Source organism: Mrakia frigida (genome assembly GCF_051309035.1).
Source record: "Mrakia frigida strain ATCC 22029 unplaced genomic scaffold BDY24scaffold_2, whole genome shotgun sequence".
Classification (NCBI taxonomy): domain Eukaryota; kingdom Fungi; phylum Basidiomycota; class Tremellomycetes; order Cystofilobasidiales; family Mrakiaceae; genus Mrakia; species Mrakia frigida.
The window spans coordinates 975,168-987,855 of NW_027481279.1; the positions used below are offsets into that span (position 1 = coordinate 975,168).

At 54.8% G+C, this 12,688-nt stretch overlaps 4 protein-coding genes across 4 annotated transcripts; 3 read left to right on the forward strand and 1 right to left on the reverse strand.

The window, feature by feature from the left end:
* Positions 1–204: 204 nt before the first annotated feature.
* On the forward strand, positions 205–5,846 carry BDY24DRAFT_438006 (uncharacterized protein; the record flags this gene model as incomplete). The annotated part of the gene is made up of 9 exons (XM_076644324.1): positions 205–366; positions 557–627; positions 724–925; positions 1,099–1,350; positions 1,426–1,686; positions 1,815–2,084; positions 2,148–4,714; positions 4,797–4,908; positions 4,990–5,846. The coding sequence occupies 9 exons, from the start codon at positions 205–207 to the stop codon at positions 5,671–5,673; spliced, it is 4,581 nt and encodes a 1,526-aa protein (XP_076500849.1). The 3' UTR covers positions 5,674–5,846.
* A 109-nt stretch (positions 5,847–5,955) lies between these two features.
* CSL4 (exosome non-catalytic core subunit CSL4) lies at positions 5,956–7,308 on the forward strand. Its single transcript, XM_076638583.1, has 8 exons — positions 5,956–6,093; positions 6,235–6,304; positions 6,383–6,439; positions 6,523–6,638; positions 6,753–6,822; positions 6,903–7,014; positions 7,129–7,169; positions 7,249–7,308. The coding sequence occupies exons 1-8, from the start codon at positions 6,014–6,016 to the stop codon at positions 7,270–7,272; spliced, it is 570 nt and encodes a 189-aa protein (XP_076500850.1). The 5' UTR covers positions 5,956–6,013; the 3' UTR covers positions 7,273–7,308.
* A 2,245-nt stretch (positions 7,309–9,553) lies between these two features.
* Positions 9,554–10,884, forward strand: BDY24DRAFT_375742 (uncharacterized protein). The gene is made up of 6 exons (XM_076638584.1): positions 9,554–9,683; positions 9,768–9,798; positions 9,858–9,887; positions 9,966–10,058; positions 10,170–10,222; positions 10,331–10,884. Exons 1-6 carry the CDS (start codon positions 9,606–9,608, stop codon positions 10,736–10,738), a joined length of 693 nt encoding a protein of 230 aa, XP_076500851.1. The 5' UTR covers positions 9,554–9,605; the 3' UTR covers positions 10,739–10,884.
* A 136-nt stretch (positions 10,885–11,020) lies between these two features.
* BDY24DRAFT_375745 (uncharacterized protein) lies at positions 11,021–12,681 on the reverse strand (the record flags this gene model as incomplete). Its single annotated transcript, XM_076638585.1, has 3 exons — positions 12,133–12,681; positions 11,817–12,041; positions 11,021–11,731 (listed from the first exon to the last, which is right to left on the reverse strand). The coding sequence occupies exons 1-3, from the start codon at positions 12,388–12,390 to the stop codon at positions 11,024–11,026; spliced, it is 1,191 nt and encodes a 396-aa protein (XP_076500852.1). The 5' UTR covers positions 12,391–12,681.
* Positions 12,682–12,688: the final 7 nt, after the last annotated feature.

Here is a 12,688-nt window from a genome sequence, read left to right on the forward strand (position 1 = left end):
GGAGCTACAACTGGAACGTGCTTTCGCTGCTCGTTCCACTCAACCACCACCGCCACCATAATCATCTCAATTCTCATAGAGTACTCCTGAGATCTCTCCCTCGACTCGGAACGACCTCCATCTCTCGACTCGTCGAGCTCAACCTCGCCCTTCCCTCCCTCGCTCTCGCCTCCGTTCGCTCAGGATCTAGAAGAAGGAATCAAAATGCCCTCTCCTACTCTACAGGATGTTCTCGAGGATTTGAGAATTCCAGGTTTATCGATGGAGGAAGCTGAGGATGTGGTGGTCGAGTTGATTGAGTGGAGGAAGGTCGAGGGAGTCGAGAGGTGGAAGGTCGGCAGGGAGCTGGAGGGCGTAAACAGGGAGGTGAGTTCGTTGTTTCTTTTGCTTTGCTGCAGTAAAGCTTTGGATAGAGCTGGTTGAGACAGGAGCATGCTTTGTATGGGCTGAGGGCGGGGAGGGAGGGAGGCAGAAGAGGGAGAGCAGAGGCAGAGCTCCGTTCGCAATCGTTCGTCGTTCAACTGACCACCTCCTTCTCTTTCTTCCTTCCCTCCAGATACCGCTTCGGCTCCTCCCAGCTCTCTCAGCAGCTAGAGAACGAACTCTCTTCGCATCCTCAGCTTTCTCGTACGTTCTTGCTCCCACTCTTCCCTCTCGCTCCCTCTGCTTTCACCGCTCACTCACTCATATCTCTCACTCAAATCTCGTCATCCTTTCTCCCAGTCCCATCGCCTTCTCGACCTCCTCCACCCGCCTCTCCGTATCAACCTTCTTGGCTCAGCAAGGACTCGCCAACCCCGGTCTCTCAAGGGAGGTTCTGCTCGAGTACGTGGCGAGAAAGGAGAGGATCGTGCGAGGCTGGCCTGGAGGAGTGAGAGCTGGGATTGAGGTTGTTCAAGGCGGATTGAGGGATTTGGGGATCGAGGTGAGTGTTTAACGGTTTCTGGGGACAATAGGAAGAGGAAAAGAGAGGGAAGGAGAGGGCAGGAGAGGCGGAGCGCGTGAGGGTTCGGACGCGTTTTGTCCTCTCGCAGTTCGGCTGATCATCTTTCCTTCCCCTTCTGTCCTTCACGCTTCGTTTTTTTCTCTCGGTTGTAGCTCGGACCCACTCCCCTAGCCCATCTCGTCGAGAAGATCCAACTCGAAACAGGCCACATCTCCCTCTCCCAGCTCATGTCGTTCCTTCGCTCGTTCTCGCCTCCTCCTCCGACGAGGGAAGCTCTCCTTGAGTTCGAGACGACCACTCTCCCTGGAGTCGAGAGGTCGCTCAAGAACTGGGCTCAGGCGTGCTTGTTAGGAGGAGGGGCGGGATACGAAGTCGGAGTGGAGTTGCAAGAGATTCGGAAACAGGTGAGTCTCGTCTCTCTTCAAACGCGGTCTGCTCGAGCTCGATTCTGACTTCGTCTCTTCTTGTTGGGACTCAAGATCGCTCCCCACCTCCACCCGATCTTCCCCTCTCTCCTCCAATCTCTCCACCTCCCTCCCGTCCCTCGTCATCCACACGCACACGGTCTCGCTTCCCTCTCGAACCTCATCCTCCCTGCGATCCAGCAATCCCCGGATCCTGAGTTCGTCACGGAACTGCTGATGGAGTGGGTCGGATGGGAGAGAAGACGGACGGAGGGAGCTTGGGGAAGGAGGGAGAGAGCTGAGATGGGAGGGAAGTTGGTTGGGTTGGAGAGGGTAGTGAGTTTTTGGCCTTTTCGGACGCGTCTTTCTTTCGGTCGTTTGCGCTGACTCCTCTTCTTCCTCCGCTTTTCTTCGCCCAACTCGTCGGGAAGATGTTACTACCTCACCTCACTACCGTCTTTCAGAAAGTTCGGTTCGAAACGAGATGCCCTCCGTTCGATTTCCCTCCTCCTCCTTCGACAGTCGTCGCCTCGACGCCTTACCAGATCACGACGAGTCTCAGCTTGCTCCCTAGGACGATGAGTGACTTGGACGTGGAGAGGATGCTGCAGAAATACGTCGATGGGGAGAGGGAGAAGGTCGGGAAGGCTGCAGGGAGCTCGAGGGTGGAGGGAGGCTGGGGAGAGGTTGAGAGGAAGAGGGTTGGGGATGTTTTGGAGGCGATCAGTGAAAAGGTGAGCTCTTTTCCGCTTTAAACGATGAGAGAAAGTGGCTGACTCTACCTGCTTCTCTTGCAGCTCAACGACAACTCCCTCAACCCCATCTTCGAAGCCGTCATGCTCAAGAACGGATGCGCTTCCTCCCGAGTCGTCGAATCGAGCCCTGGACTCTCAACCCCAAGTCTTACTCCGCCTTCCTCCCTCGACAACTCCCACTCCTCCAGCGCCGAATCATCTCTTCGATCCCTCTCGACCTCACCCCAAGGAACCGTCGACGCCAAACTCCCCGCCTCCATCCCTTCTCCAACTTCGACCCGTCGCCACACGAGCGAGATGCGACAACCCTCCAGTCCTCCTCAACCCAAACGTCGGCAGTCGAGCGAACCCTCTTCAAAAACTCTTGTCCCAGGTCCCTCCATCCTCGTCGGCTCCAAGAACAGACCGACCTACGAACCCTTCGCTCTCGTCGTTTCGGAACCGGACGCCCATCCCATCTCTCCTCCTCTTCCTCCTCCCACCATCGTCGAACCACCACCAGCACCAGCGACTACGGAAGCCGAGCCTACTCGACCAGCCAAGTCCTCAAGGAGGTTCAGTATCTTCAGCTCGAAACCGAAGGTCGAGTCGCCAGAGGGAGAGGAGAAGAAGAAGTCGAAGAAGGACAAGGAGAAGGCAGCCACGGTCGCGTCGAAGAAGGGTCCCGCTCCGATCCCGAAGAGCGTTTCGACCCCAAAGTCGAACATGCCTCTTACGTCCGAGGATATCCAGCTCAGGTCGAACACGGAAGCCAACAAGCAGATTTCTCTGTCGCCGAACGAACCCAGCAGGACAATCTCGTCTCCGTCTTCCCTCGCTCGACGATCCGTCGTTGTTCAGGTCGAGCCCACCCCAACTCTTCCTCCCTTCGTCAAGTCGGCCAGTAGCCTCTCTTTTGCGGATTCGGTCGGGTCCTCGACTTCGTCGACTTCGAATCAGTCGTCAGGGAAGAAGGAGAAGCATCGACCTCGAGTTCTCGTCAAGGCTCAGAAATCGTCGTCGTCGTCGGTCAACTCAAGCATTCCAAGTCCTACGGTCTCGGCCAAGGCTCTCTCCCCGAAGGAACTCAAGCACGTTAGGAGGATCAGCGACGTCGCTCCCTTGGGAGAGTTCCTCACGGTGGCAGGTCCTTCAGCGATGTCGTCGACGGGAGATCTTCAAGGACGACTCGAGAAGTCCTTCGGAACCTCGCCTTCCTCGGAGGACGATCACGGAACAGCTACTCCTCGACCTAGGAAGGTCTATCAGTCGGATTCTTTCCGCCCCAAGTCGATGGTCGATCTCAGCACGACGGGAGAGGAGGAGAAGAAATCACGTCGATTCTCCTTCTTCTCCAAGAAACTCAAAGCCGACCGCTTCCCCTCCCTCGACCCCATCCCAGGAAACCCTACCATCGACGACGACCTCCCTCGAGGATGGTCCCGAAGCACCTCCTCCCTCTCCATCCGAACCCTCGCTACCGACCGACCCAGAAGCAGCCACTTCGTCGACATTCTCGATTCTCAATCCTTCCCCGACTTCACCACCATGCGAGCTCCTCATCAACTTGGATCCTCCACTCCTCCCACGATGGATCGACTCTCTTCCTCGTACTCCAACCCGACGATCAACCCTCGTCAGCAATGGCGGTCCCCAGCTCAGTTCGCTTCGTCCGGACACGTTCGAGGAGGAACGTCGACGCCTCCCATCGCAGAGGTCGATTCGGATCGGGACAGCACGACGGAGGATCCTCCTTCTTCAGCGAGAGTCGAGAACAACTGCAATCCTCTCGTGTCGGATCGGAACCAACGAGGAATGAGCTTGATGGAAGCGTTGGAGAGTGATCCAGGCCACGGAGGGCTGATCGTCGACGAGGAGGGAGGAGGCACTCCTCTTCAACCGGTCGACCCGATGAGGAGGGTCTATCAGCTCATGGACAGTCAGGTTCAGCCGTTGTTCGACTTGACAAGGAAGATCGATCCTCCGGCTCCTACACCTCCTCTTCCTTCGACGAACGAGACGGAAAGGGGACGCGTCGGGACGGACAGCTTCTTCCCTCCTCAGGAACCTCAGCAACAAGAGTCGTCGCTCGACGAGCTCGTTACTCCTCCCCTCTCACCTCGACTCGTCCCTTCAGCCCACGCGGCGACAGCTACGCCTTCAACGTTCGGCAGGACTCCTTCATCAGCACCACCAGTCGGACCCATCTCCCCTTCTCCCACTCCCATCAACAGGTCCCCAGTCGTCGCCAAGTCCTCCCTCCTTCCCAGCAGTCTTCAACGAATCCCCTCCTCCGCCTCCACTGCCATCGATTTCGGAGTCGAGTCCTCCCCAGCCCTCGCCATGATGTTCTCTCCGTCGGTCGCGTCTCCAGCCGGATCTCCCATCCCTCTTCGACTCATCACCACGGCTTCCTCCGCTCCGAAAAGAGCTCTCCCAGGAGTCCCTCCTCCTTCGCCTATCACGACGTCGAGGTGCGTCTCGACTTCGGCGGGACCTCTTTCGCCTGGACCTTCGTCTCCGCTGCCGAGCGACGAGAGAGTCCCTCCCATCTTGACGGTCAGAGCGGTATTTGAAGCGCTTTCGCCGACGGAGCATCACTCGACTGGAAAGGTGTTGGATATCTTGATGTGAGCTCGGCTCGAAAACTTCGACGCGTGTGTGGGGAGATCGAACGCTGACCTGCTTAAGCTGGCTTCTTTCTCGTCGCAGGGGCTTCATCGATCGAGAGAGAGAGCAGTCGATTGCGTTGAATAGGAAGAAGGGCTGGGGAGAGACGGAGAGGACGAAGGTTGGGTGGATCATCGGAGAAGTTGAGGCAGAGGTGAGCCGGAACGCGTCTCGTCTTTCTCTCTTCTCTTCCCGCACCCCAAACTGACTCGAACCCCTTTCTTGAGCACCTCAGCTCGTACCCACCAATCCCCACCTCTCAGCAGTCATCGAACGAGTCCGAATCCTCACCGACTGCCCTCCTCAATCCAAAGCGAAGAAGAGATCGTCGAAACAACGATCAAGGTCAGCAACCGACAGCTCGTCTTCCTCCATCTCCTCCCTCTCGTCGGTCTCCTCCACCGCGACGTCGGCCAGCATCTCCTCCCTCAGCACCGACGCGAGTGGGATTTCGGAATCCTCGATCAACAGCGACGCAACGGGAGCCAGGGACGATTCGTTTTCGACCGACGCGTCTCGAACTTCGTCGGACTCCGACGAGACCGTCACCCATCACGGCCAGCCCTCTCACCCCATCGTTGAACCCACTCTCGATAGGAACTCTTCAACTCGAACTGTAACAGCTCGACCTCCTCAATCCCCAACTTCTCCCTCAGGACGTCGACCTTTCCGCATTCCTCGCTCCTCGTTCGACCACGACCCTTCCTCCCCACCTCTCATCATCCCCGTTGGAACGCCTACTCGATCCAAAACCATTCACGGATCCTCCTCCTCTTCTTCATACTTCCCTCAAGCAGGAGAGGGCTCGTCGGCGACGAGAACTTCGTTGGAGAGTGTTGTCGTCGGAATCGCTGCTCCTCCTCCTCCTTACGAGCGAGCGAGAAGGACTTCGAGTTTGAGGATCGAGGGGTCTGCTTGATACATATACCATCATTCGAACTTTTCCTGCTTCGCTTACCTTAGACTTTGGACTCTCTTTCTCGCATTTTGATTCACGATCCTTCCTTGTCTCTTTTGCTTCGTTCTCCCTACACTACTAGAATTCCCCAGTCTCTCGCTCACTCATTTTCTCGAACACTTAGAATACATCCCAGCATACTTTCCAAACTCGCATCATATTATCTATACAGTCGCTTCCCTTTTCTCCTAAACGGAACAAAACCGATCTCGAGGCTGAGATTTCGAACGAACCTCAAACGACGACCTCACTCCTTCTCCTTCTCCTTCCCTCCCCTTTCCTTCCTTCCTAAAGCTCAGCTATGGCTTCAACATCAATGAACGACATTCTCCTCCCCGGAATGCCTATACCAGGACTCGTAGCTCCTTTGCCTTCAAGCGGGTTCGTTCAACCTCCTACTCAAAACCCTCTCCTTCCTTCGAGCTCGAGCTCGAGCTCACCTCTCCCTTCCCTTCCCTCCCCTCTCCTCCCCCTCGCTGACCTCTTCCTCCTACCTTTTGGCTTATGGGTTACGCTGAACAGAAAGGGGACATACCTGGATGGGAACTACATCTTGGCTTCTACCGTTGGACGTTTGAACAAGGATGGATCGGTGAGCTTTTCCCCCTCTCCTTCCCTCCCTCTCCTCTCCCGTTCCTGACTTCTACTTCCACCTCTCATCGCTCGACAGACAGTAACAGTCACCTCCAACGCCTCCTCCAACCCCGTTCCGGAACCTAACTCTGTCGTTCGTTCCCTCTCCCACCCTCCCTCCTTTCCTTCACTTCGTTTCATTCGAGCTCACCTTCACCTTCGATTTGGGTCTCGCAGGTGATTGGAACGATAACTCGATTGACGCCTCAGCAGGCTACGGTAGCGATCACGGTGGTCGATGGGCGTCCTACAGGAGAGGAGTTTCAGGGGGTTGTGAGGGTGCAGGATATCAGGTCAGTTGAGGAGAGGGCAGGAAGGAGGGAGGGGAGTGGTGAGCTCGAGTTCGGGAAAGCTGACTCTCTCGTTCGCTCGTTTCTCGTTTCTTCTTTCCTCTTTGGATAAACTAGACTCACGGAGCGGGATAAGCTCCGAGTCGTGGATTCCTTCAGGTTGGGAGATACTGTTAGGGCTGTTGTGGTGAGCTCAACTCCAACTCACCTCCTCCTGGTTCGTTTCGACCGGCTGAGCTGACCTCGAGATCTTTCTTTGTGGTACAGATTTCGCTCGGAGACGCTCGAAGCTACTACCTTTCGACAGCAAGGAACGATCTTGGTGTGCTGTTCGCGAATTCAGAGGCGGGAGCTCCTTTGACGCCGATTTCCTGGCAGGGTGAGTCTTGCGTTCCTCTCTTGGTTCTCGTTCTCGTTCTCCTCCTTGTTGTATTTTCTCGGGAGCGGAACACTGACTCTTTGGTGCTCTCTTCGACGTCGTGGCGATTAAAAGAGATGACCTGCTCGCTGACGGGGAAGAACGAGAAGCGGAAGGTGAGCTTTTCAAACGCGCCCTCTCTTCTTTCGCCCGAGAACGACTTGGACTGACTTTGTCTTTTTCGGAAACCTGCAGGTCGCGAAGCCCGATGGGATCTAGATTGACAGATGCTCCTATACATGTTGTAATCACTGCTTTCAGCTGCCCTGTGCGAAAGAAGGGAACGAACAAGACGCGTCGGCGAGATCTCGAGACGTACATAAGGAGGGGAGAGAGGGAGGACGATCAAAGCTCGCCTTTTCGTCCGTTCGACCCTTCCCTTCACGCGGAATCGATTCCTTCAACATGCTAGCTAGATGCGCGAGAGGATCCTGAGGACTGTAGACTGAGAGCTTGAATTAAAAAAAAGCACGTCTTCTGAGGTCGAAGCGGTAGCAGGAGCGCAGGAGAGGAGGAAGCAGGTTCGAAGTTGAGCTCTTTTGATTCAGAGGATTTCTTTCCCAGGTTTTTTTTTTCGGTTCTCCCAGCCTTCTTCCTTGGTTGAGCCTCAAAAATCTTCTTCCCGCTCAGAACTCAGCGGAGGGAGACCGTCCAGCGAGTCGTACTCGTTGCCCTCGTCGAATCTAACTCCTCGTCTCTTCCTTTTTTTTTTCCCCTCTTTCTTGAACTGGTCCGATGCTGCTTTACTTTCCTCTCCTTCACCTCACTTTGATGGAATCTATCTTCTCTCCCATCTAAACAGAAGGGGAAGCAGAGAAGGAAGGCAGGGCTGAGTGTTTGGGCGTAAAAAACCAAACAACCTTTCCCTCCCGCTCAACAGGGGCTAGACGACGCGGCTTGTTTTTCTTTCGATCTTCAGCTACCCTCTCTTTCCTCCTCCTCTCCCTTCCTTTTTTTTCACTCCTAGATCAGATTTTCAATGGGTTGAAAAGCAAGCACCTTTCTTTCGTTGTTTCTTTCTTTGCCTTTTTTTTTCTGCTCCCGTTCTCCTCTCCTCTCGATTCTGAGGTCAGGAACAGGGGCACTGGAGCTCGTGACCAGTTTGCTGTTCTTTTGTGTCTTTAAACTTTTTAACCCTCTCTCCTTCCTTCCTTCCTTCGAACCACATCCTTCTCTTCCCTTCAGTCTCTCTCCTCTCTTTCTCTCTTTCTCTCTCTCTCTCTCTCTCTCTCTCGCTTCAATCTCTTCCTCCCTCCTCCCCTCCCTCCCCTTTTCAAGAATGGATCAATCATCCTTGTTCCTTCCTTTCTTCCAACCACTTCCTTCCCTCCTTTCTCTCTCTTTTCTATTCTCTCTCTCTCTCTCTCTCTATTCTCTCTTTCTCTTTCCAACTTCTTAACATCACCGGTGAGAGGTTCAACCTCTCCCTCCTCATCTACGTCGCCTCGTGCGTCCTCTTCTCCGCATCGAGGATGGTGGGGCTGGCTCTCCCAAGGTCGACTACCTCTGAAATCCTCAATGCTGTTGGCGGGGCTCACAAAGGGCCCGGCCGACAACGTTCAGGGCTGAAGAGGGACTCGACCTCGGAAGGGCGAGCGAAACCATCCCCGATGCGGAGAATAGGACGCAACATGGCGACGTAGATGAGGAGAGAGAGATTGAACCTCTCACTGGTGACGTTGATAAGTTGGAAAGAGAAAAAGAGTCAGACTTTGTTTCCAAAAATTACTCTTCCTCTCTTTCTCTCGTGTTCTCTCAGGCGTTCCTTAAGAAGCTGAGCCCGGTCGCTCGACGCGTCGCGTCTCTCTCTCTCAACTCGATCGAGCCTTGCTCGGCCTCCTTTCTCTACCTGCACTTCTCTCTCTTCCTCATAGCGCTTCCTACACGTTTCTAGTTACTGTTTTTACTGCCTGAGCTCTGGGTTTCGATGCCCGAGCCCAAGCCCTCTTTGTTTCCTATAAAATGAGACCTTCTGCCTCCTCTGCCTTGACCTCTATCTTGACACACCTTTGGATTCACACCTCCTTCTCTTCTCGCAAGCACCTGATAGTCCCACGAACCATCTGCTGATCCCTCCTGAACTCTCAAGACCTCTCCCTACGTTCAATCCTGACAGAGACTGAGAGAGCTCATGAGCCGCACTTCTAGACTCCCTGCTCTCTCTCCCCGCTTCGACCAACCTCCTCCCAGAAGACGTGTTTTTGTTCTCGACCTCTCGTCTCTAAAGCACCTGTCACTCGTTTGACCAGCTTGCCGACCAAGTTGAATCCGAACGAAGAGAATGATACAAGAAATGGCTGGACGCAGAAGGATGGGAGGTCGGAACATCAGCATTCTTTCCTTTTCTTTCCGTTTGTAGCTTCTTCGATGCATTTTTGATCAGCTCCTGTAGGCCCGAGGCAAGATCCTACTCTTCAAAGTAGCCCAGCGACGTTCTTGAAGGAAGGAGAGAAGCTCGAAGAACCGAGCTTTGACCTTCAACACGCTCTCTCCCTTCTTCCTCCCAACTACGTCCTTCTTTTCCCTCCCTTCTCCTCAAAGCCTCCTCCAAGATGAGACCAGCTCTTCCCCTCCCCTCTCTCTTGTCTCGGTTGACTTCTATAGTATCCTCTTTCAAAGCCAAAGACCCAGTTCGTCCCCTCCTCCCCGCCAACTCCATCCCCCCGCTCGAGCTCACCTCCCTTCCTTCCCTCCTCCCCTTTCGCTCGCTCTAGCATGCTGGATTCGTGGGCTACGATCTTGAGGGTGAGCTCAATCTGGCTCTCTTCGGTACGAGCCCATGCTGATTTCCGAATTCGTTGCAGGGAACCGTTTCTACGAGAATCCAGGACAAGGTGAGCTTCGATGAGGCTCGAGCGACTCCGACGAACGAGATGGCTGAAGGCTTCCCTCCTTCTCTCGGTGGCTGGTAGAGCGAGCAAAGAGGACCGTTCAGTACGCAGAATCTAGCCCTGAAGAGCAGTTTCATCACTCTGACGTGACGGATGGGACGAGAGGTTTGCCTGGTGAGTTGGGTCGAGTCGAGAGATGGAGAGTTGAGCGAATGAGGCAGAAGGTGTTTCGAGACGACGAGCTGACTATTCTCTTCTCTTGACTTCATTCGACGATTCCTATAGTTCAGTGGCAGGCTTGGATGCGACACACCCGGAAGAATCCTCCCACGACGGAGGTTCGTTCAGCGTGAGGGGAAGGGAAGCAGTTGAGCTCGAGCTGACCTTCCTCCTCCCTTCTCGTCGTCTCTCTCGTTTCTCTTCCTCGCTTCGCTCTTCGACCCCAGGAACTTCAAGCTGACCTCCAACGCCGTCAAACCCTCGCTCAAAAAGTCCAGATCCTCGAAGCCAAAGATCGAGAAGAACAGCTCCGTCAACGAGCTACAGCAGCAGCCTCTCGGATCCCTCACTCTCCTCCTCCTCCTTCACTCAAACCTCAGATCTCCCAACCCTCCCCCCAGCATCAGCAGACACCCGAAACCCAACCGACACCGGAAACGGATCCTCTGAGGCTGGAATCTCAGCGAGCGTTGAAGGAGGAGGAGGCGAGGCGCGTGAAGGTCGGAGCTGGAAGAGGAACGGGACCTGAGAGTGTGAGGAACCCGTTAGGAAGTGGAGGTGAAACGGGTGGGGACTGGAGGCCGGAGGGTTGGAAGCCTGCTGTTGGGAAGAGGAGGGGTGGAGGAGGGAATTGAGGGAGGAGGACGACGAGTCGGAGGAGGGAACGCGTCGCTGAAGGACGTTCAAACACATTTCTTATCGTTTGCGTTCGCCTATCTGCATTATTATGGATTTCCTGGCTCTCGAATTGATGCAAGAGAACGGAATTAGTTAGAGAAGGACTGCAAGGCCGAAAGCGAACGATGCAGTGCGACGAGACCGCTCTTCTTTTCTTTCCCTCTTCTTGGGACGGACCAAAGTCTACCACTTGCCTTGAGCATACAAATGTATCGATCAAGTCAACGAAAAGATTTAACTAGCTAAAGGTTCCCTCCTTCCTCAACACGACGGTCCTTCTTCCTCAGCTCGACGCGTACAGCAATCACGTCCCCTGGAACAGGACGAAACGGAAAGAAAAACGGGAGATTTCTAAGTTTGCGAAAGGTATCTTGCAAATCTACGATCAACTCTTCCTCTACCTTCCCACTGAAGTACTCCATCTTCGCCCAGTAGTCCAATCCCGCCCTTCGCACTTCCGCGTCGAACGACTCCTCCCAGATCGAAGTGTTCCGTTCTCTGCCCTCCGTCCCGTCCGGAAAGACAAAGATCGAGCAGCGACCCAAAGAGGTCACGGAACGGAGCTGGTTCCAGTCCTTACGGAAGAGCATGCTTTCGTCGGGCACGAAGTCTTTGGCGAACGAGGGAGCGGTAGGGACGGAACTGATCGTCGTCGAGAGGATTAGATTGACGGGTTGGAGGAGGGAAAGTATAGGCGACCAAACTGCGAATTCGAAAGGAAGAGGTGTACTGAGAGACTGGATCTTGAGGTAGGGAATGATGATTGGGAACTGGGAAGGGGGAAGGGGTTTCCTAGCGAGAGCATCGACGAGTTCGTCCTCGTCCTCCGAGTCGAAGTCCTGCTGCTCCTCCTCCTCCTCTGGGTACTCCGGCTGCTGGTAATCGAGAGTTAACTGGGAGACAGCCAGCAGGGGGGTGACGCGAGACACTGCTGGGTTGGGGACGGATAGCTGCGAGACGAAGACGAGAGGAAAAGGGAAGTGAGGAGACGATCAGTGAGTTGAATGTCGCCCGAGGGATTCGAAAACGACGCACCCTGGCACGGACGAACGCTATAGCTGGGTCGGGTCGCCTGAGCAACACCTCCGCATAGAGGAGAGGTCCGAAGACTTCCAAGAGACGAAAGGAGAGACGCGTCAAACGAGCACGTTCGGTTCGAGCAGAGGAGAAGAAGACGATTCGGAGGAGCTCGACTGGGAGGGTGGCGAAGGAGGTAGGAGGTCCAGTTTTGACGAGAGATTGAGGTGGATGATACCTGTCCTTTTGAAGCGAAGAAAAAGTGGACAGGGAGTCAGTGCGAAGCCTCTAGAGACATGAAGGCGAGAGAGAGAAGGAGGAGGTCGCAGCTCACTTGAGATCCGGACCACTTCCAGACACCATCCCTGCCTCCTTCTTCTGACTTTTCGTACACCCAGAATCCTTGAGGAAAGACCTTGGCTTCCAGTTGTCGTAAAACGACGTCCTTGGAATCGTTCTCGGAGGAGAGACGAGCGATGGTTGAGGTCTGAGCTTCGACCTGGGAGGAGAGACGAGCGACGATGGAGGGAAGGGAAGCGAGGGATGCGATGGTTTTTTGGAGCTCAGCGACTTGAGAGGCGAGGAGTTCCATGTTGACGAGAGTGGGGGAACCAAGAGGAGGAAAGGGTGGGGAGGGGAGATGATGGAAGTCGGGTGGGAAGGAGGAGCGTGAGCTCGAAAGTTGAAGGATCGACCAGGCGTGACGACCGCACCGGGAGCAAAATGTTGCCTGGTATTTCCCTAGAGACCGTCGATGGAATGTTGAGCTCGGTCTTCCTCTCGAAACTGAGCAGATTTTCTCGAAGTTCAGCTCGGATCCGCGATCGCTGACTCACTGGTCGTCGTCTCTTCTCGAAACTGGATGAACCCTCGAGCTCTTCCTTTTCGTT